The sequence below is a fragment of the Barbus barbus genome, assembly GCF_936440315.1.
Source record: "Barbus barbus genome assembly, chromosome: 16".
Classification (NCBI taxonomy): domain Eukaryota; kingdom Metazoa; phylum Chordata; class Actinopteri; order Cypriniformes; family Cyprinidae; genus Barbus; species Barbus barbus.
In genome coordinates this window covers 2530649-2553789 of record NC_136744.1, presented here as the reverse complement: position 1 = coordinate 2553789, position 23141 = coordinate 2530649, and the positions used below count along the sequence as shown (strand labels likewise).

The following is a 23141-nucleotide window of genomic DNA, read 5'->3' as shown; positions in this document are numbered from 1 at the left end:
CTCTAATTTGCCCTGTTTCGTAAATCTGGCCCAATATGTGCTAATCGTTTTGCCACATCTTACCACTATAATATCACAGAGACTTAAGCATGGAAAATATTTTTTCCATAAAAAAGAATAAAAAAGGTAAATTTGAGTTAATATTTCAAAATTCTGACTTTATTCGCGCAATTCCGAGATTATATTTCACAATTCTGATAAGAAAAATCAACTCGTCATTCTCTCTTTTCAGTTTATTTCCCACACTTCTGGATTTTTTCCCCTCAGAGTGGACAAACTCGCTATTGTTCAGTTAAATCGAGTTATAAAGTCTGAAATACGAGATATAAAGTTGCATTTGCGAGAAAAAAAAGAATTGAGACAAAATAGGTAACGTTAAATGTAAAATGTTTTAGGTCTACATTACATTTAGTCATTTAGCAGACGCTTTTATCCAAAGCGACTTACAAATGAGGACAATAGAAGCAATCAAAACCAACAAAAGAGCAACCACATGCAAGTGCTAGGCTAGCCTAACGCAGGACACGTAGCAAGGATTTTATTTTTTTAAAGAAACGAGTAGATAGAATATAGAAAAAAGTAATTAGAATAGAGAGTGCTAGAGTTAGAGGGTCAAATTATGTTCATTTTTGCCCCCAAAAAATATTCCGTAGTGCAAATTAAAAGCACTACATACAAAAAGAAAAGATCAAACATCACATTGTTACATATTATTGCTGGAGACGATGATAATACACCCTCAACACACCCCTCAACTTCAAAGCATGCTTATAAAGCAAAAAAGACAAGCAAACTACTAAAACAACATAATGGCTAATGCCTGTTTGATTCAGTGTCAAATGTCTTTGATCGCATGTTCAAACAGACAGTATTCAGATGGCAGCTGTGGATATTGTTTTAATGAATAAATGCATTCTCCAAAATCTTTAAATACATTAGTCGTTGCCTACAGAGATGCAAACAATAGATGTACATTTGCATGCAGGGAATTCCGATACTTCATTTGTTGGAAACCGATTGAAAACTGGATACTTGCAAAGAAGAGACCGGGGGGCTAAAAAAGCATAAACACGGTTCAAAAATCATCCCTGAGAGACTAAAGTGTAGGCAGAGCCATCAAAAACAACTCTAAGTGCCCTCTAACTACGGATCATGAGGGAACAGGCCCACTAGCGCCGCATGCCCAACGGCTCGCGTGAGAGTGACAGCGGCAGGTGCTCCTGCACGGCCCCACGCTACCTGTCAGCAAAGGTTTATGAAGCCAAGCATTATTTAGCACATTCTTTGGCTATGCCCCAGATATCAATTTTTGAGGTGTTTTGTAAGCCTTCAGCCCATTGTGGGCCGTCAGGGAGGCTGGGTCAGCGTGGTTTGCGAGATCGAGGTGCGGTGAAGTTGTTACAGCCTGCTGTTCCTGCATTCCCAGAGAAGTGAATCAGAAAGAGCTGTGATGCTCTGGACTCGGATTGACTTCTGCGACAGGCTCCTGCTCAAATGTTTCAATCATAACATCACCTCAAACCAAACATGCAGCCGAGCCAAAGATATTAATATCCTACTTTAGTGAAGGTGGGACAGTGTGTTCGAAATCAGCAGAACTCTCCAAGGGAATACTTGAACTGGATGCATTTTACATATTTGAACTGTTATGTTTACAAAGTGTCTTCAGTAAAGAAAATGTGATATTAAAAAGGGCAAAGGGATATAATGGGCAAAGACCTCCGTCTGATGCATGTGTGCAGACTCTAACAATTACAAAGCAGCGCAGACGGAAAGCTCCTCTCCACCTCAGTCTTATATACTGTACATTTGATGCAGTTTCACAGGCTCAGACCTGCAAATGCGCAGCTGCAGTAGAACCAGTGTGTGACCTCTGCGTGTACAGATTCTGCAGAAATACTGCGAGACAAACTTAAGATGCAAAAGAAATTCTCTGCAATTTTGCTCAGGATGAATCAGCACTTTTTTGGACTATTTTTGCAATAAAAGGTCTTTCATTGTGAAAAGCATGGATTATTTCCCATTATTAGGAACCATACAAAATCTGAATAATTGAGTAAATCATACAAGATAGATCTTGTGTATGTAATAACACAAATATTTTCCATGTTCAGCTACTACATGTTGATGCTAAAATAATGACCTTAATAAATCAATCTCACAATGTAGTTACTGAGGAAAATTATATAATTGAAAATTCTGGCACATCACAGAGTTTCATTAAAACAGGGAAATGTTCCTGCATGACGGTACATTACAGAAAATTAATAAATACCGAAGCGGGCGTGAGTATGTGAGTGAACATGCTCTGCAGACTGACAGAGATAGCTCACCGCGCTCCACCTACAACTAAACAATCCTCATACTAGAACAGGAAAATGAAGACAACCTCTGAATGCTGGCTTGAGGAAGCCTTGCCTGAAAGATGAAAAAAGCCTTGAAACCTGAAGTTTATTTACGGACTATTCATAGTTTTATTTATGGACTACATTATATTTATAGTTTTAAAACAATATGGTTTTATTTGACGGCTGCTAAGATGTTTTGGCTCGTTTCTATGGCATTATTAGCAATAGATACTGTATTGTCATAAGCTCTATTCAATAAATATCTGCACACCCTTAAGCTAATGTGGGTTTGCAAATACACGTATGACCTCTTGTGGTCAGAGAATGAACTGCAGTATTGACATATGACCACTGTTTCACATAATGAGGAATAAGCAGTTGGAAATACCTATATCAAGCATCAAAGCCAATAAATAAACAATACAATGTGTTATGAGACTTTATTGGCTCACCTGAAAGTGCAGAATTATGGTCCATATTAATCCCAATGTTAGTTTTGGGTTTCCATCCGTTATGTCGTCGTTCCTGATGTTCACCAGCTTCACCTGTGAACACAAGCGTTATACAGTTATGATGAGTGAGATGATAACACAATCATACAGCTCTCTGCAATTTTTCCATAAAGACATAAAAAAAATACTGCTTATTTAATGACATTTTTAGCTTTATGTGTTTATATTATAGTAATGTACGTATATACACAGAGAAACATACAAAAACATATGTAATGAAATTTAAATAACAATGCAAGGCTATTGTTTTGGATTCAATTACATGGCTATTTACATCTGATTCAGTTACTTCATCCATTCATTCTACAACCCGAATTCCGGAAATGTTTTTTAAATTTGAATAAAATGAAAACTTAAAGACTTTCAAATCACAGGAGCCAACATTTTATTCACAATAGAACATAGCCATGTTTAAATGGAGAAATATTACAGTTTTATCTACTAAATGAGCTCATTTCAAATTTGATGCCTGCTACAGGTCTCAAAATAATTGGCACGGGGGCAACAAAGGGCTGGAAAAGCAAGACATTTTGAAAAGATTCAGCTGGGAGAACATCTAGCAACTAATTAAGTTAATTGACATCAGGTCTGTAACATGATTGGTTATAAAAGGGATGTCTTAGAGAGGCAGAGTCCCTCAGAAGTAAAGATGGGCAGAGGTTCTTCAATCTGTGAAAGAGTGCATAAAAAGATTGTGGAATACTTTAAAAACAATGCTCCTCAACGTCAAACTGCAAAGGCTTTGCAAATCTCATCATCTACAGTGCATGACATCATCATAAGATTCAGAGAACCTGGAGAAATCTCTGTGCGTAAAAGAGACAAGCCCGTAGACCTTTGTTGGATGCCCATAGTCTTCGGGCACTCAGATGACACTGCATCACTCATCGGCATGATTCTGTCATTGACATTACTAAATGGGCCCAGGAATACTTCCAGAAACCACTGTCAGTAAACATAATCCGCCGTGCCATCTGCAGATGCCAACTAAAGCTCTATCATGCAAAATGGAAGCCATATGTGAACATGGTCCAGAAGCGCTGTCGTGTCCTGTGGGCCAAGGCTCATTTAAAATGGACTGTTTCAAAGTGGAAAAGTATTCTATGGTCAGACGAGTCCAAATTTGACATTCTTGTTGGAAATGTCAAATCACTGGACTTAATGACTACAGACCTGTCGCACTCACGTCTGTGGTCATGAAGTCACTTGAGAGACTGGTCCTGGCCTACCTGAAGGACATCACTAGACCCTTGCTGGATCCTCTTCAGTTTGCCTATAGAGCAAAGAGGTCTGTGGATAACGCTGTCAATATGGGACTGCATTACATCCTGCAACACCTCGACAAACCTGGGAATTATGCAAGGATCTTATTTGTGGACTTCAGCTCGGCCTTCAATACCATCATACCTGACCTTCTCTCAGACAAACTGAGACAGCTCTCTGTGCCCTCCTCCATCTGTCAGTGGATCACCAGCTTCCTGGCAGACAGGCAGCAGCTAGTGAGGCTGGGCAAACTCACATCCAGGACTCTCACCATCAGCACTGGCGCCCCTCAGGGTTGCGTTCTCTCCCCACTGCTCTTCTCCCTCTACACGAATGACTGCACATCAAAGGACCCCTCTGTCAAGCTCCTGAAGTTTGCGGACGACACTACAGTCATAGGCCTCATCAAGGACGGTGACAAGTCTGCTTACAGACAGGAAGTTGAGCAGCTGGCTGTCTGGTACAGTCTTAACAACCTGGAGCTGAACACGCTCAAAACTGTGGAGATGATAGTGGACTTCAGGAGAAACCCCCCTGCTCTCCCCCCACTCACCATCATGAACAGCACTGTGACTTCAGTAGAGTCATTCAGATTCCTGGGCACCACCATCTCCCAGGACCTGAAGTGGGACAATCACATTGACTCTATTGCGAAAAAGGCCCAGCAGAGGCTGTATTTCCTCCGCCAGCTAAGGAAGTTCAACCTGCCTCAGGAGCTGCTGAAACAGTTCTACTCTGCAATCATCGAGTCTGTCCTATGTTCTTCTATAACTGTTTGGTTTGGTTCAGCTACCAAAACAGACATCAGAAGACTACAACGGACAGTTAGGACTGCTGAGAGAATTATCGGTGCCCCTCTGCCCAGCCTCCAAGAACTTTACACCTCCAGAGTGAGGAAAAGGGCTAAGAAAGTCACTCTGGACCCCTCACACCCAGCTCACTCTCTCTTTGAACTGTTGCCCTCTGGCCGGCGCTACAGATCACTGAGCACCAGAACAGCCAGACACAAGAACAGTTTTTTCCCCCAGGCCGTATCCCACCTGAACAACACATAACACACCCCGGTACTGTACATCTGTAAATAACTCATCAAACCTTCATCTGTACATAGGACACATGCACATTCACAGTTCTGTCTATGGTCATGTCTCTTTTCTGTATATTTTTTATTTTTATTACTATTGTTATTCTTAATTATTGTATATTCTCTTCATTAGTGTTCTTTATCACCTTAATTATATGTTGTCTGCACTATGTTTGTACTTTCTGTACTGGAAGCTCATAAAACCAAGACAAATTCCTTGTGTGTGCAAACACACTTGGCAATAAAGCTCTTTCTGATTCTGATTCTGATTCTGATTCTGATTCTGAAATAAAGGACGCCGTGTCCTCTGGGCTAAAGAGGAGGGAGACCTTCCAGCGTGTTATCAGCGTTCAGTTCAAAAGCCAGCATCTCTGATGGTATGGGGGTGCATAAATGCATACGGTATGGGCAGCTTGTATGTTTTGGAAGGCACTATGAATGCTGAAAGGTATATAAAGGTTTTAGAGCAACATATGCTCCCCTCCAGACGACGTGTATTTCAGGGAAGGCCTTGTGTATTTCAGCAGGACAATGCAAAACCACATACTGCAGCTATTACAACAGCATGGCTTCGTAGTAGAAGAGTCCGGGTGCTGAATTGGCCTGCCTGCACTCCAGATCTTTCACCAATAGAGAATATTTAGCGCATCATTAAATGGAAAATACGTCAAAGACGACCACAAACTCTTCAGCAGCTGGAAACCTATATAAGGCAAGAATGGGACCAAATTCCAACACCAAAACTCCAGAAACTCATAACCTCGATGCCCAGACGTCTTCAAACTGTTTTGAAAAGAAGAGGAGATGCTACACCATGGTAAACATGACCCTGTCCCAACTATTTTGAGACCTGTAGCAGGCATTAAATTTGAAATGAGCTTATTTTGTGCATAAAATTGTAAAATGTCTCACAGTTTAAACATTTATGTTATCTATTTTCTATTGTGAATAACATATTGGCTCATGTGATTTGAAATTCTTTTAGTTTCATTTTATTCAGATTTAAAAAACTTCCCAGTATTTCCGGAATTCGGGTTATAGTTCATTTGTAAATGAGATGAGAAATAAGTATTTGAAGGCAGATAATACAGCACATGCAACAGGGCATTTATACTTTACACTTAATATACTGTTTTAATATTGTTTATACATACACGCTCACATATACTGTGTGTATATATATATATATATATATATATATATACACACAGTGTGTGTGTGTGTGTGTGTGTGTGTGTGTGTGTGTGTGTGTGTGTGTGTGGAGAGAGAGAAGAGTGCTGCACAAATAAACCAGAACTGAACTGAATAAAAATATACATAAAAGTGTATTAAGGCAAAAAGTCATTTATAAGGATGCTATTAGAAATGCATTTGTTTTCCAAACCTATTATATGCAGCAATCTACTTCTAGACTATAAACAATTCTAAAAGCAATAAATCTATAACAAACACTGTGCTGCTTACAGCAGTGATGTATCATTGTCAGTGTCTCACCACAAGAGGGCACTAGAGGGCAGGATGTTTATTTAGGGCATGGAGACTAACTGCTTACCTAAGAAATGAACCGCTCCATTTCTAACTTCTCATTGAAGGAGCCATGTTTGAAGCCACTGTGACCTTTTTTATAAGAATGTGTCAGGTTTCTAGGCTGCTTGGCAATGCTACACAGACTGCAGGCATGTTAACTATGATCTGGTGAATTGCTGTTTCCAATTTTAATTTTTAATTGCAACCTTTTTTGAACACTGGTGCCTGAAGTCGTATTGAGTTTGCCATTGTTTTGAGTCATACAAAAGATCAGCTCCTTACCATGATAAAATCACTGCTACACACAGACTGGCTCATTATGTAAATATTTATAGATTTTAATGCTAATGATCAAAATAAAACAAAGAATGTGGGTTATGTGAAGTTTATCATAATTCATCTTCAGTGATGACTATTTCTCAGCTTACCATCAAACTGAAACCATGTTAATTCTTGGATAAGGCATTTAAACGTATCGTCTATTTAAGCAAGTAGAAATGAGAGGTCATGCTTTGGGTCATTTGTGATTTCAGAGGTCAAAGTTTGCTTCCTCGTGTGTCACGTATCATCTTGAGCAGAACTGCTTGTATTTGTCTTTTGACAGATAGCCAGATCAGATGTTTCTTTTTTTTGCCTCACTGAAATGAATGGTTAACTATAGCACCCAGGATTAACCAACTAAACCCTGCCTTCAACATATGAGTTGCACTGTATCAATTTTCATTGGTCGAGAAAAAATAACATAGTTTCTGGCCATTTTGTAAATGGAATACAATATATCTATTTTCACTGCCTTAAAAGTTCACTAGAAGTGTGCAATGCATCGTTTATCAAAAAAAAAAAATAATACTACAATATTAGATCCCTCAGGAATCTTTTGTCTATGTCACAGCAGAACATGAGTGGAATTCACAATCATTTAGTTGAAACAAATTAAATTTAAGCTGATCTCTATGAGAACTAGTCAGTATTGTTTTGAATTGCAAACGTAACTTACAGTACAGTCGTGTGTTCAGGCACCATGCAAACCACTCAGTTTTGTGGTTTCTACCGAGGGGCCCCTCAAGGGACCCCTTGCTTAGGGCCCCCAAAACTCTAAAGACACTCCTGACTGCAATTTATTTTTTAAATTAAATGTTCTACCTTTATTCTGTATTTCTGTAATAAGTGCTATTTTTCTTCACTTGTACTTTGTTTCATCACAAGAGTTGATTTAGAAATCACACAGAACAGAAACTGATGTAATGTCAAATGTTTTGAGACTTAAATGCTCATATACCAGTTTAAAAACTGGAATAGGAGCATAAAAAAAATAAAATGACTCTGTCTTTGTTGGTTGATTTTCTCACTGGTCTTACCTGCCGTCTTTTTAAGTAGTCCAGTGCAATCTGTACATTCTGGAGTCTGTGGAAGCGCATGCGGCCCTTCTCCCGCGGCTGTGAGGAGACGAGAGAGAGAGAAACAAGACATCAGCGCATGCGTCATCAGACACGGCCGAGCTCTCGGCACCAGACACTCACTGTACCGTCAGCAGAGGAGGAGAAACTCACTGCGCTCATGCCTGGAGATCTCAACTACTGCCTAGCTAGCCTGACTGAGGCACATCAGCTTTCTTGCTAACTTCCCACAAGTTAACGCTATATTACATGATGCCTTGAACTCAAGCCAAACGCAAGGTCAAAGATGTAGAGTGTAGAGTGAAACGGGAATAAAGCAGATGGAAAGATCTGAAAATCTCCACTGTCCAGCTCAGATGGAGTTTGTGGATGATTATTTTCTCAAAAGTGCCTGTCAAATTTGATGTACAGTATAGTGTGGGCAGAAATGATAACGATTGAGCAGATGATGGATGACTTGTGAAGAATCGTGTCGCCCTTTAAGGCTGGAAGTAAAGGACTGACATTAATTCCATGTGTTTAGTTCACAGAATTGTAAAAAAAATGACAAAATGTTCTATCAATCAAAAACAAGAGGTTTCTATCACACAAGATAGCACTTTTCATTAAAGACAAGTATGTGTAAACTTGTAAATTCCTGATGAACATTAAAAGACCCCATGAAATGCTTCGAAGGATACAGCAAAAACTAATACTAGACTAATTAATATAAATAAAAAGTCATCATACAAAAGACAAGTAAACAGTCAGCAATAAAAAAAGAACAAAAAAACTAATTAAAAGCAGTAGAGTGCTGCAGTGATGACCGATTTTGAAGGCCAACCCAGAAGTTCACAATCAGCCTGATTCCCTCGACAAAAACCAACAGGAGTTTTCCATTGGCTTTTGGATTATTGCAGAAAAAAAAATGTTTATGATTCTTACAGGTTTTGTTTATCATGATCATCTTTACAAATTAACACAACTAGAACTAAAACAAAAAGCTGTACATAGGCTAATGACAAAACAGTCACATGACTTAAGTCTTAAGCATTCAACCATTAGGCTGCCAACAACTCTTTCAGTCTTTATTTAAAAAATAAATTAATAAAAATGAACAAAAATTCAAACATTTATCCAAAACTCATTCAAAAATATAGCCCTTTAACTTCAGGACAATGAAACCGGAGATGCTTAAATGCTAATTTGTTTCCAGGTTTTGGCCGATAATATGTCATCCATGCAGCACGGTATAGAACAGATAAATACTGTACAATACAACAAAGACACAAAACAGAATAAAAAATGCTTTATGTTCAAGCGAACTAACAAGTTATGGACAATGTTTGGCTCCAGTAGAGCTCCCGCCGCTCTGTATTGGATTTTGCATACAAGGAGCCAGACACGGCTTAATAAACTTTTTAATATCTTTTAAATATCAAGCGCGTCCTGCAGTTTAGCAATGGTAGACTGCATTGTATGACAATCAGGTTAACTGCTGTATGAACACCTAATAAAAATTAAAACGGTTTAAAATTTTGTTACTTTTTGTTTTTTTAATTGGTATACCGCTCATATTTTCAGTGTATTATTTATAGATTATTGTCATTCCTTTTCTCTCTAAGGATTTAAAAATTATTCAATAACGGGTTAAAATCACACTGACATTATCATTGCTTAATAACTATATATCAGGCATATATGCCCATATCATCACTTAAAACAAAATTTTGAATTTTGTTTAGTCGAGGAAAAAAGTATATGCTGATGAGCCAGAGATGTTGTTGTCAATTTTATGCCTTAAACCTAACAGACTAAAAATGAAGTAAAATCCACAAAACTTTGATTTCATGGGGTCTTTAGCACACTCTTTAACCAAAAGGAACTTGAATCAGGCCTTTAGTTCACAGCTCAAGCTTCTGTGTCTTGAGAAATGACCAAGCTGGCATTCAAGAGCACTCCACAGCAACCCCAGAAGGCAATATTCAGCTATGAGGCGGATGCTGTTTACCCTGTGACCTCAACCTCACTGTCTGCAGAAAGTCCCAGGAGCCTACAGTCCACTGAGGAGAAGCCAGGCTTCTCTGGGTTTGGCACTCCAGTTAATACACACAGCACACTCTACATTAGTCCTGTTATGAGGGGGCAGGAGGACACGTGTCCACACCTACCCCCTTATCCTCATCATCATCATCCTCATCATCGTGGTCACGTCCATGCCGCTCAACCGTGCATGCGTCAGCCGCACTCACCAACCGCAACGTCTTCAGAAAATCACGCTCCCTTGGCTTACCGGCGGGAACGTGAGCACGAGAGAGAGACACACACACACACACACAGACACAGAGACAGAGACAGGTTGACACATGAGAGATGGACAGAAGAAGAAGAACATGAGAAGGACAGGAGACAAGGAGGGGAAAAAAACACGGTGTCACCAAAACAAAGGGGGCACTTCTCTCTGATCTGTGTGTTTCCCCAAAACAACTATGGTTGCAAGTTCCGTCATCACCAACAGAGTTCAATGGAACTAACGACCATAGTTAGCTAACAATGCTTTTGGGAAACGCGCCCCAGATCAGTGCATTCAGCAGCCGAGCTAAAGCGTTCACATCACGGAAATGAGCGAATATATCAGTGACAGCTCCTGGAGGAATCCTCAGTCAAATCAACCTGTCACTCAGAGCTGTAAGCTGTTACAAAAATATAATCATTTAGAAGTAATATTATTTTCTGTCCTGTCTTTGACGCCCCTCATCTGAATGCTCTGTTTGAATAGGCGTGGAGGATTGTAGACTCAGAAGTACCCACTGCTATGATTGGCTAATAGTTGTGTATGTTTGACACAAAGCCGTTTGACAGGTTATGTCCTTCACAGATATATGCTGCTGTGATTTAGGTTACACCCACATAAATACTCATATCAAACGATCTGTTTAACAGACAAAGCAATAGTGATCACGTTATAAACACAGTTACTCACACTTGTGTGTTATGACATTACTGTCAGATACAATATAGTTGGCACAGCATCATCTTTTAGTTTCAATCTTTCTGAAAATCCCGCATCGAATTGTGCCTTGTTTGTAAACAAATCCATGGTAAAATGAAGTGAACAAAGGATCAAGTTCTTACTGATCTGACAGGAGTTTTTCTGTGTCCTCAGGATCTTAAATGTCAGACTCTGCTCCTTTGTCCTGTGGTGTGCCACAAGGTTCTGTGCTTGGCCATCTGCTGTTTAGTCTATGCTTCCTCTTGGCAAGATTATTAATAGTTTTAAAATAATATCTTATCATTGTTATGCCGATCACATCCAGTTGTATGTTTCCTTTAGTCCTGATAGACTAGACAAACTGTCCCTTTTGCAAAATTGTTTAGTCTCCATTAGCAAATGGATGGCAGACAATTTTTTGCAACTTAATACTGATAAAACTGAGGTGATGGATTATTGCCCCTGACAACATTACCCCTAAGATTAGGCAGGTTATTGGGGGTCTATCATCCTCTAACTGCAGTGACATAAGAAATTTGGGTGTCATTTTTGACAGATCTTTATGTTTTAACAGTTATGTAATGTTTGTAGTTCAATCATGTTTTTTCCATCTCAGGAACATTGCTAAGATTAGATCTACGGTTTCAAAAAAAGCGATGGAGATTCTCGTTCATGCCTTTATCTTTTCACAATTGAACTATTGAAAAGTTCTGTATACTTGTTTGAACAAATCTACCATGGATCGATTACAAGTTGTACAGAATGCTGCTGCAAGGCTTTTTACTAGGACCAGCAGGAGGTCTCATATTACTCCCGTGCTTAAGGCCCTTCATTGGCTTCCTATTTGTTTTTGAGTGCATTTTAAAATTTTGGTTATAACTTATAGAGCTCTGCAAGGTCAGTCACCTGCTTACATCCAGGATCTACTACATTTTACATTTACATTTAGTCATTTGGCAGACACTTTTATCCAAAGCGACTTACAATTGGGGAATACAAAAAGCGATTCATCTTGAAGAGGCAATCAGACAGAAGAAGAGCTCATAACACCAAGTCTCAGTCATTGTTCAAAAAAGTACAAGCTAGTAAGGGAGGGAGAGAAAGATAGAGGGAAAGAGTGAGTTTTTTTTTTTTTTTTTTGTTTAGGATGAAGTCAAGTACTGCCGAAAGTGATGAGTTTTCAGTTGTTGCTTGAAGATTGACAGGGATCCAGCAGCATTCCGGATAGGGGTGGGAAGATTATTCCACCAGCCAGGAATGGTGAACGATAATGTTCTGGAGAGTGATTTTGAGCCTCTCTGTGATGGTACCATAAGGCGTCGCTCATGGATGTAGGTTCGTAATAGTGAGTGGAAGTAGGAGGGTGCTGAGCCTGTGGTAGTTCTGTATGCAAGCATCAGTGTCTTGAACTTGATGCGAGCTGCCACTGGTAGCCAGTGCAAGGAGATGAAGAGAGGTGTAACATGCGCTCTTTTGGGCTCGTTGAAGATCAGTCGTGCCACTGCATTCTGAATCATTTTTAGAGGTTTGATTGTGTTTGATGGCAGACCAGCCAGAAGAGCACTGCAGTATTCCAGTCTAGAAACGACAAGGGCCTGGACAAGAAGTTGTGCAGCATGCTTTGTCAGAAAGGGCCTGATCTTTCTGATGTTGTGTAGTGCAAACCTGCATGATCGAGCAGTCTTTGCAATGTGCTCTTTGAAGGTCAGCTGGTCATCAAAGATTGCACCAAGATTACTGACCGAAGTTGATGGGGTAATCATTGATGTGCCTTAACTGAATCGTGAAGTCATGCTGTAGAGTCGGAGTGGCAGGGAAGACAAGAAGTTCCGTCTTTGCCAGGTTGAGCTGTAGGTAATGTTCTTTCATCCATGCCGAGATGTCCGCCAGGCAGCCTGAGATCCGTGCAGCTACCGTTGGGTCATCTGGTTGAAAAGAGAGATAGAGCTGTGTGTCATCGGCGTAGCAGTGACAGGAGAAGCCATGTGCATGTATGATGGGACCCAGTGATCTAGTGTATGTGGAGAAGAGTAGGGGTCCAAGAACCGATCCCTGAGGAACTCCAGTGACCAGTTGATGTGGTTTGGATACCTCCCCTCCCCAGGCCACCCTGAAGGATCTACCGGTGAGATAGGATTCAAACCAGCGAAGAGGAATCCCAGTGATGCCCAGTGATGAGAGGGTAGACAGGAGAATCTGATGATTGACAGTGTAAAAAGCAGCAGAAAGGTGTGAGTGGATTGGGTCGAGAGGTCATGTTGTAGGATGGCTGGAGAGGAGAAGTTTGGATACTTCTGCCTCGGTGAGGGGACAGAAGGAGAAGATGGGAGTTAGAGCAGTGGATGTGGCTGATTGGAGGTCCTGTGGAGTTGAAAACTGGTTACTGATTGTTCTAATTTTGTCTGTGAAAAAAGAGGCAAAGTCGTCAGCGGTTATCAAAATGGTGGGAGGTGCAGGAGGGGGACAGAGGAGAGAATTAAATGTACTACATGCACACTCCCCTGGCCGGTCTCTGAGGTCTTCTGGCCTAGAGCTTTTAATTATTCCTAGAACACGCCTTAAGACAAAGAGGTGACCGTGCTTTTCGTGTTGTGGCTCAAAGGCTCTGGAACTCGCTTCCTTTAACAATGAGAACTGTGGGTTCTGTAGAATCTTTTAAAAAACGCATAATAACACATCATTTTGGACAAGCTTTTAATTAACAATATGGTTTGGCTGTTATTGAATTTTGTGATATTTGTACAGCTGGTATTTAATTTGTATTAGTTTTATTTTCTTACTGTAAAGCACTTTGTGACTCGTCCTTGTCTGGGAAAGGTGTTATATAAATACATTTTACTTACTTACTGACGTGGTCTGGAACTTAATTAAAAATAAAGTTTATCCACTCTTTCCTAATGTTGGCATCAGAAGAAACGCTGAGTTCTTTCCCACAACTTGGCACTGCACTGCATCTTCAATGTATTCAGAGCCATCTTTATCATTTGATTTCTGCGTAGACCTGCACATTTTCCTTTCTCGTAAACACTACATGCGCAAATCGGTGGGCGGGGTTAAACAGGCAGTGATGTAGAAGCAGGAGCTGATGATCTTTTGCGAAGGTGGTGCTTATCTACAATGTCATAAAGTGGAGCATTGTACAAGCTGTGGTTTTGGCAGACTGTCTTCAATATAAGCTGTTTTTGGACTCTTACGAAACTTACAGGATGTTTTTTATAGTACAATGACCTCGTATATATCAAAAGATCAAGGGTATTTTGGTTTCTAAGTTCATGACCCCTTTTTATACAAAATTGCGACTTTATTACAAATATGTAATTATAAATATTCAAATGCATGATAAACAATTTCCAATAGAAATGCAATTCAAGTGTATTTAAGCTTGACATAAATGCTTGTCAGTACTGTACATTCAGCAGTACATTTTAACCATATTTAAAAGACAATTGACATGATTATGAAATTATGTACTGATTATGTAAAAATCTACTTTTTAATAAAGTTTTAGAACAAATTGCATAAACTATAAGACATATTCATTTAACTAAAATTAGGGATGCACCAATACCGATACTGAGCTAATGTACTTGTACTCGTTAAAATGCCCTGATACCAAACGCTGATACCAAGTGAAAATAACTGAAGGATATACAGTCAAACCAAAAAATATTCAGAGACCAGATATAATTTTTTATTTTTTTTTTACTAGTGGGTGCAGGACACAATAGTTCCTTTACAGGAATATCTCAAAAAATTTGAATATCGTAAAAAAGTTAATTTTTCTTTTAACTTATTTCAAAAAGTGAAACTTTCATATATTTTAGATTCAGTACATGTAATGTAAATCATTTCAAAAGTTTTTTATTTTAATTTTGATGATTAGAGCTTAAAGTTCATGAAAGTCAAAAATCTGTATCTCAAAATATTAGAAAATTTACATTTGAATTTCAATTAATGACCATCCCTACAGAATAAATTCTGGGTATCTTTAAAACCACAATAAGGGGTTAGACTGCTGACTTGGCAATGATCCAGAAAATGAACATTGACGCCCTCCACAAAGAGGGTAAGTCACAGAGGGTCATTACTGAAAGGTGTGGCTGTTCACAGAGTGCTGTATCAAAGCATATTAAATGCAAAGTTGACTGGAAGGAAAAAGTTGGGTAGGAAAAGGTGCACAAGCAACAGGGATGACAGCAAGCTTGAGAATACTGTCAAGCAAAGCTGATTCAAACACTTGGGAGAGCTTCACAAGGAGTGGACTGAAGCTGGAGTCAGTGCATCAAGAGTCACCACGCTCAGATGTCTTCAGGAACAGGGCTACCAAGCCACTTCTGAACCAGAGACAACGTCAGAAGCGTCTTACCTGGGCTGTGGAGAAAAATAACTGGACTGTTGCTCAGTGGTCCAAAGTCCTCTTTTCAGATGAAAGTAAATTTTGCATTTCATTTGGAAATCAAGGAAAGTTGAAGTTTCCACAGTCAGTGATGATTTGGGCTGCCATGCCATCTGCTGGTGTTGGTCCACTATGTTTTCTGAAGTCCACAGCCATCTACCAGGACATTTTAGAGCACTTCATGCTTCCTTCTGCTGCAAGCATTATGGAGATGCTGATTTCATTTTCCAGCAGGACTTGACCTGCCCACACTGCCAAAGGTACCAAAAGCTGGTGCAGTGACCATGGTGTTATTGTGCTTGATTGGCCAGCAAACTCGCCTGACCTGAACCCCATAGAGAATCTATGGGGTATTGTCAAGAGGAAGATGAGAGACACCAGACCCAAGAATTCAGATGACCTGAAGGCAGCTATCAAAGCAACCTGGGCTTCCATTACACCTGAGCAGTGCCACAGGCTGATTGCCTCCATGCCACGCCGCATTGATGCAGTAATTCATGCAAAAGGAGGCCCAACCAAGTATTGAGTGCATAGAAATGAACATACTTTTCAGAAGCCTGACATTTTTGTTTAAAATATCCTTTTTTATTGATCTTATGTAATGTTCTAATTTTCTGAGACACTGAATTTTGGGTTTTCATTATCTGTAAGCCATAATCATCAAAATTTCAAGAAATAAAGGCTTGAAATATTTCACTCTATGTGTAATGAATCTATATAATATATGAATTTCACTTTCTGAAATGAGTGACAAAAAAATATTGACCTTTTTCGTGATATTCTGTTTTTTTTAGATGTACCTGTATGTAAGTGAGGATAGCAAAATAAAAGTAAACTATGACATATTATACCCAAACATTCATCATACAGTGGACTACCAGTAAAACTGATAAAAAATTTGGGAAGAATTGAAGTTCAGGTTTGCATGAACCTGGTTGACAGCATGCCCAGGAGACTACAGGCTGTCATTAAGACTAAGGGTGGCCTGACAGAGTATTGATAGTAGTGTAAATATTGTCATACTAACAGCTGTCTGAATAATTTTTAGTTGATTGTAATCCATAACATACCTTTCTTTCAAAGTTATTTGACATTATCAAGCTGAATTTGTTCTGACACAGTTTAACTCTGAGTTCTTGTCATATTTTATTACCATTTTCTAAACTATAGAGAATAAATTGTGATAATGTGAGAAATGTTGAAGGTGTCTGAATAAATTTTGGTTAGACTGTATCTATTTGATAGATAAAGTTAAGTTAACATTATACATAATCTTTTGGTTTCTGTACCCAATTTTGAAACAATTAACAAATGCATTGAAATTATCAGTATCGGTATCAGCAAGTACCAAAATATCGGTATCGGGCGAGTACTGGAAAAGAGGTATCGGTGCATCCCAAACTAAAATGATCATGCAATTAAGTGTCAGAAAGCACTACACTGAGTTCACACTAAAGTATGCTAAAGTGCACTTGTTTTTCAGAGCCTTATTAATGAAGAGTCATTTTTATATATATTAGAACACAGATTCACCAAAATCTCAGTGACTTCTAAAACGTGAGTTGCATACTGTAAACTGCTGCCATGAGTGTGGGAACTACAGCACCTCTGATACTGAATGAGAATTCCTCCACAGCTCACATCCAATGCATCATAACACCGTAACCAACTAGACTATAATTTTAAATATTTTCATAATGCAAAACTCCTATAATAGTGTGCATATGAAATATTCATCGTACACTAGTGTGTAAATAAGCAAATGCATTTTCACAGATTATACTATTAGCACAGGTGTTTTAGCTGCTGTAAAGCATGAATGTGCAGGTACTGGTTGAATTAATTTTAGCAAAGCTGATCAGTGTGTGAGTGGCTGCTGGATTATTAACACGCACACACACACACACAGATGTGGACTGGTGTGGATGGCCCCCTTCAAAAACACTGTGATGTTACAGCGAGTGACTGCACATGTTCAAGTATTCCACTTTAAGACTGCTTAAATGTTTAACACACGTCTCAGTATGTTTCAGGCACAAACAGCTGACAGATGATAAGAAGTGATCATTGAGCAGCTGAAACAGAGCGATACTCACCAGTGTGTCACCAGACAACACCTCCAGCAGAGATATCAGGTTATGTCCATCTCGCAAATCCTCATATAGGTCATTAACATGCTTTCGGACCTGAAACAAAGTGAGAAGAGAAAGAAAAAAACATGTATATATGAGAAAATAATCTGTCTATCTATCTATAATCTATCTGTCTGTCCAGCCGTCTATCTATCTGTTTCTGAGGACACAAAACATTTTCCCTAAAAAGATAGCAATTTTTGGGATTTACTTTTTTATTTTATTTGTTTTATTTAATTATGTTTTTATTTAATTTTATTTTACAAGTAAACAGAAGTAATACAGAAGCAGTATGCAAATGGTCTGAATAAAATAAATATCCATAAACGGATTTTGAATTTGTACTTTTTCATTATAAAACAAAATAAACAACATAAAAAGGGAGGGACAGTAATTTGGCAACTCAAAACTTGCAAACTTTTGTTTTATGGAGGAGTTGTCTATTACAGTTTTTTCTTGATTGCTAAAACACTATAACCAGGCTTTTGAACTAAAATTTCAAAACCATAAAGCCATTTTTCAAAAAGCACACCCATTTTGCTGAACTATAAACACTATTCCCTGCTTTGACACATGAGTCAGATTTGGTGAACTGTTACTGCAAAACTCACCCTGTGATCATTTAGAAAGCACTAGCATTCAATATTGTTCACTCAAGTCTGCACAGTTTGAGCTCGGTTAGCACACAATTACTCAAGAGGAAACACTAGGAGTCTAAATGTATCACACACCAATCAGAACCTTCAATGGATAGATAAAAGGGCCAAAGTCAGCTTACAGTTTTTCTCAGAGGCTTTGGTGCATTTCTCAGATCAGAAATTAAATTCTCAAAACTACTTGTTCAACCTCCACATCATCTAGTCACTTGTGCACATCATAAAAATTTTATGAACAAGTTGCGATTGCTTTGGTACATTCAAGCAACTGATTACTGTATGTACATTTGTCTGTGGTTTCCTACATCATCAGTTGCTGATGTCATGTTGCTCAAAATATATAATTCTCTGTGATATAGACTTACCCCTCAAAACCTCAAGTCATTAGTACAAGTGCAAAATGGTTGATCTAGTTGTCATAAACTGTCAAGCATATTTTCTACACATTTCTATTAGACTTTTTATAAATTTGCCATGAATTGTTCAAGTGAATCTTGACTTTCACTAATGGGGAGAATATAGATCAACCAATGACAAACCAGTTCTCTGAAATAGCTCAAAGGTGCATCTCATCAACCTTCAATTGGAAAGCATATATAGAAAGAGGACAACACAAGGGTTACAAATTCTGACAGTGGACTTTCTTATTTTTATTTTCGCCTTTGTGCACATATTTCTTTTTCTATTCTATGCACAATGACGTTGTAATGTGCGTGTTTTTTTTTTTTGTTTTTAGCCAGACCACTAGTAAAAGTGTAACTGTGAATCATATCCAGTCTTTTTCAATCAGTATCCCACATACAGTAATGTGTACATTTGTACTTTAGAAAGGATATATGACATACATAAGAAGTGCAGCCTTCTGCATCTCAGTACAGTAACTGTCATCCAAACTGTTGCCATAGTTTACATCAGGTAATACTCACAGAGAGCACTGTTATACTGACAACATGACTAAGCACTTTGCCTATCTTGTTTGTGAACAATGACACAAGGACATCAGGCATGCGAGAGGATCTTAGCCTGTGATGTTGAAGAGGTTGTTTGGCCTGTCCCGGACCAAAGACGGGATACTGGGGCAGAGTAATTACTTTTGTTGTTTGCTGTATTGTAATGTACTCTACACTACATTAAATTGAGGAATAAAACATTCGGGGAGTACCACAATCAACACTTATTACCGGTTTTTGTATTGTTTTGAATTGATCTCATCAGTGTGTAAAACTGTAAAGATTTAGTTTTGTTTTGATTTTCCAGGTAGAGGACAATACCTCTACGGTATGTCATAAGCAATCGGTTTGTGGCTAAACAACAGTATAATCTATTAAACACATTGGGTCTCATTCACTAATAATTGCGTATGTTTTTCGTATTTATACACACATTTGAACTTCTCACGAAATCTTTCCGCCTAATTCACAACACGTGCGTACGCACATGAGCTTGTTCTTAAACTCGTTCTTCTGTTAGTGAATCTGGAGTCTTCTAAAAGAGCGCCCGCGTGCACAAGGTTAGTGATTAGCATAATACACGCCCAAACCAGCTCCATATAAGGGCTTTCCGCAAAGCGGCACTCGTCTAGAGAAAGACAATTATGGCACCGAAACAAAAGACAAAGAAAAAGAACTTTAACGATAATGAACGTGAGGTTTTGCTGTCGGAGGTGGAAGCCAGAAAAAATTGTGCTATTTAAAAGCGACTGAACAGCCGTTCGTCACTCTCAGCAAACATATCTGTGCGCTCTCTAAACATGCGCTCTCTCCTTAGAGCACGCGCAACAATGTCTTCAAGCAGTACCAAGTGTGCCATGCCTCCAAACACAAGGTGAGACACAATAATCACCGTTTATATAAGGATAGATCAGGTGATTTGTTGTTTGGACCTCTAATTATATATATCTATTTATATAATTGGACCTCTAATTATACTTTATTATCAATTTGAATGTCTAGTTACTTTTCACCCACGCTGTAAATAACATATCTAATTATATGTGGGGTTCTTTATACATGCTTATAAGGCCCCGGGCGTGCATGATTATTGCGTACATGTGGTATAAGTTGTTATAAGTTGTTGAATAAATTTTAGTACGAAAGTTTTTGATGAATCATGATTTATTCATGAAAACGTCCGTACGCACATTTCACGCAAAATTTGTGCGTATGCATGTTTAGTGAATGAGACCCACTGTTCTTCAGTCCTCACAGCCTTATTTTCATTCCTGTCAAAAATGAAATATGGTGCTACCCTGACTAAGATCTACAGACCCTCTCAGTGAACTCATCTTACCAGCTTCACATTACAATGCAGGAGAATTTCTGACAATTCTGTCATATTCTCTCAGCAACTCAAAGGGGAGCTCCACCAATGAAGAATATCAGAAACAGCATACAGATGTGACACTCCCATCACTGGGGTTTCAATCCTTCAGAAGACAAAGGACCAGATCCACCATTGTATGACAGTGACTGTGATTCACCTTGCAGAAGGCCTGTTTAAACACATGCACAGTTTTGACCAATGCCAAACCAGTTCATATCTGCACTCCAACAGCACAGAGGCTTGGATTAATGTTGCTGAAGTTCTCCAAGTTCAGTATCACAGTTCCTGTCTCAACAATGACACCATATAGCTCATCATCACAGCGCTCAGGAAACAAACAAGCACTCTGATGATGTTTCACATTGTGAGAGGATGTTTTTGAGACATCTTTCCACAATGAATTTATCCATCATGCTGTGTTGAAAGCCTTTTTATCCCTCACACACACATAGCATTGTAAACATTAACGCTCCCATGAGACGCTGGCCAATGTCAGACATCTCATCTGAAGGCCTTTCACCTCTGCAGCTCCAGCAGCGTGAACGTCCTGAATACTGTGCCGCTGAATTACTGAATTACTGGCCTGCTTTCACCCAGGTCCTCTTCTTCATAATCCCCAGCAAGCACAGCTGAATGACTAAAATAGATGTTTAACTCGGCTTCTGGGTCAGTCCAGTCCGTTACACTTTACTATGTGCTGCTAGTCAGCACCTTGCATAAGAAATAGCAGGAATAGTAAAAACTATTGTTTAAAATGAATGTTACAGACTCATTGCTGTACTGCCATATTGTTCATTACAACAAATCAGTTCTATCAGGGTTTTTTCAATTAATAATTTCAACTACATTAGTGCGTTAACACAGGTGATTATTTTTTTCCAGTTTAACGGCGTTAAAAATATTTAAAGCAGTTAATGCAGGGCTGGAGCCACCCCACTCACAACTGCTGCTTCTGTCTCCTTTTCTTTAGAAGAATTACGTTTATTTAGATGCAGAACATCTTTATGACCACATCAAATGGAGACTTTTCAGATGCGCACTCCATTGCATCTCAGCACCAGGCACGAGTCAAACAAGCGTGGAAAACATCCAGGTGACGAGGAGCTTCAGTAGAGCAACAGTAATCTGCGGTGCGCGCCGTAGCCTGTATAATGTCATATTAAAGTGCGAATGAAACTACGAGCGTGCGTGTCAGGTCTGCATCACATTCAGCAGCGGCAGCTCTTAAAGTAACAGCAGTCACAAAACCTAATAACCAGCTGCTGTGAGGTCAGTTCATCAAAGAACAAAAGAAAAAAGAGGAAATCAATAACTTTTGTAGCTTTAAGGATTCATATATATTTAATTTAGAATTTAGTGTTTGGCAACTTTATTCAATTTCTGTATATTTCCTACTTGCTGAAGGGCACAGGTAGCTAAATATGACATTTATTATAATGGGTTTATGTGAAGATTGTTTAAAGTTCACTTAAATTAGACATTGTTATCTTTTAAAGTCTCTCAATTATACTGGAATGTTGAATGGCAAAAGTCAATGGTGAAATATTAGGAAAAAAAGAACAATTTCCTAGAAACATACATTTCTTTATGTTGTTTCTACATTAATTTGAAGATTGAATGGGAAATGATTGAAATATAAAAGTATATTTAAAAACTGTAATGTTAGGTGGGATTAATTGCGATTAATCACGATTAATTTTAGAAAAGAAGTGTGATTATTTAGCTATTTTTAATTGATTGACAGCACTAATAATATTATATAATCATATAGGCTAATATATTGATAATGCATAAAATAAAACTAACATGTCTTGATATTAGTGTTAAAAATTGATAGTAATCTTATCATCCTTTCACACAAAGAAGCCTTTTTATTTATTAATTTTTTTTAAGAAATCACCCTTTTAAACCATTTTAGAGCAATAAAAGTATCAATAATACTGATATATAATCCTCTCTGAATCCTTTCTTCAAGTCATGTAGAACATTCCACTCCAGAGTTAACTATAATAATCATCCGTATCAAATTATCCAGCACGTTGTTACTTGCCCTTTTTCTTTATGGTGATCTATTTTGCTCCCTTATTAACAGTAATCACAACAAAAACCATTTATGAAGTCATTTATCTGACTGGAATAAATGTGTCTTCAATAAACAGCAAATTAAGCTGAAGTGATTCTGTCGGACACGCTGTTACTTGCCATCTTGGATAAGTTTGTTGCCTAGGAAAACCTGAAACTGAAGTGTAAATGAAAACAAGACATTTGCACAAACTTGAAAAGGTAGCTGGACCTAATTTTGAAAATATTGAAAATAGAACCTGTTATTCACAATACAGTGACATCTGTCACTTCATTTGATCCAGGAAACAGTATATTCATGTAATGTTCAGGCACGTTGGCATGTGCTTCACGGTTAATAAACCCATCATGTGTTCTATCATTTATTAGAAGAGCTTTCTAAACCCAAGGTGACGGAAAATGCTCTCCAGACACTATATACACCTGAAGAATTAATGAAGCATGTGTGGAG

General features: G+C 38.5%; 1 protein-coding gene across 1 annotated transcript in view; it reads right to left on the bottom strand.

The window, feature by feature from the left end:
- LOC306882057 (dystonin-like) overlaps window positions 1-23141 on the bottom strand; it is a 166645-nt gene that overhangs the window by 108678 nt on the left and 34826 nt on the right. The window contains exons 4-7 of the mRNA XM_079436492.1: window positions 17595-17684; window positions 10282-10398; window positions 8093-8170; window positions 2801-2893 (exon numbers count right to left, since the gene is read on the bottom strand). Of these exons, the coding sequence (XP_079292618.1) occupies window positions 2801-2893; window positions 8093-8170; window positions 10282-10398; window positions 17595-17684 (378 nt within the window). The remainder of the gene's footprint in view (window positions 1-2800; window positions 2894-8092; window positions 8171-10281; window positions 10399-17594; window positions 17685-23141) is intronic.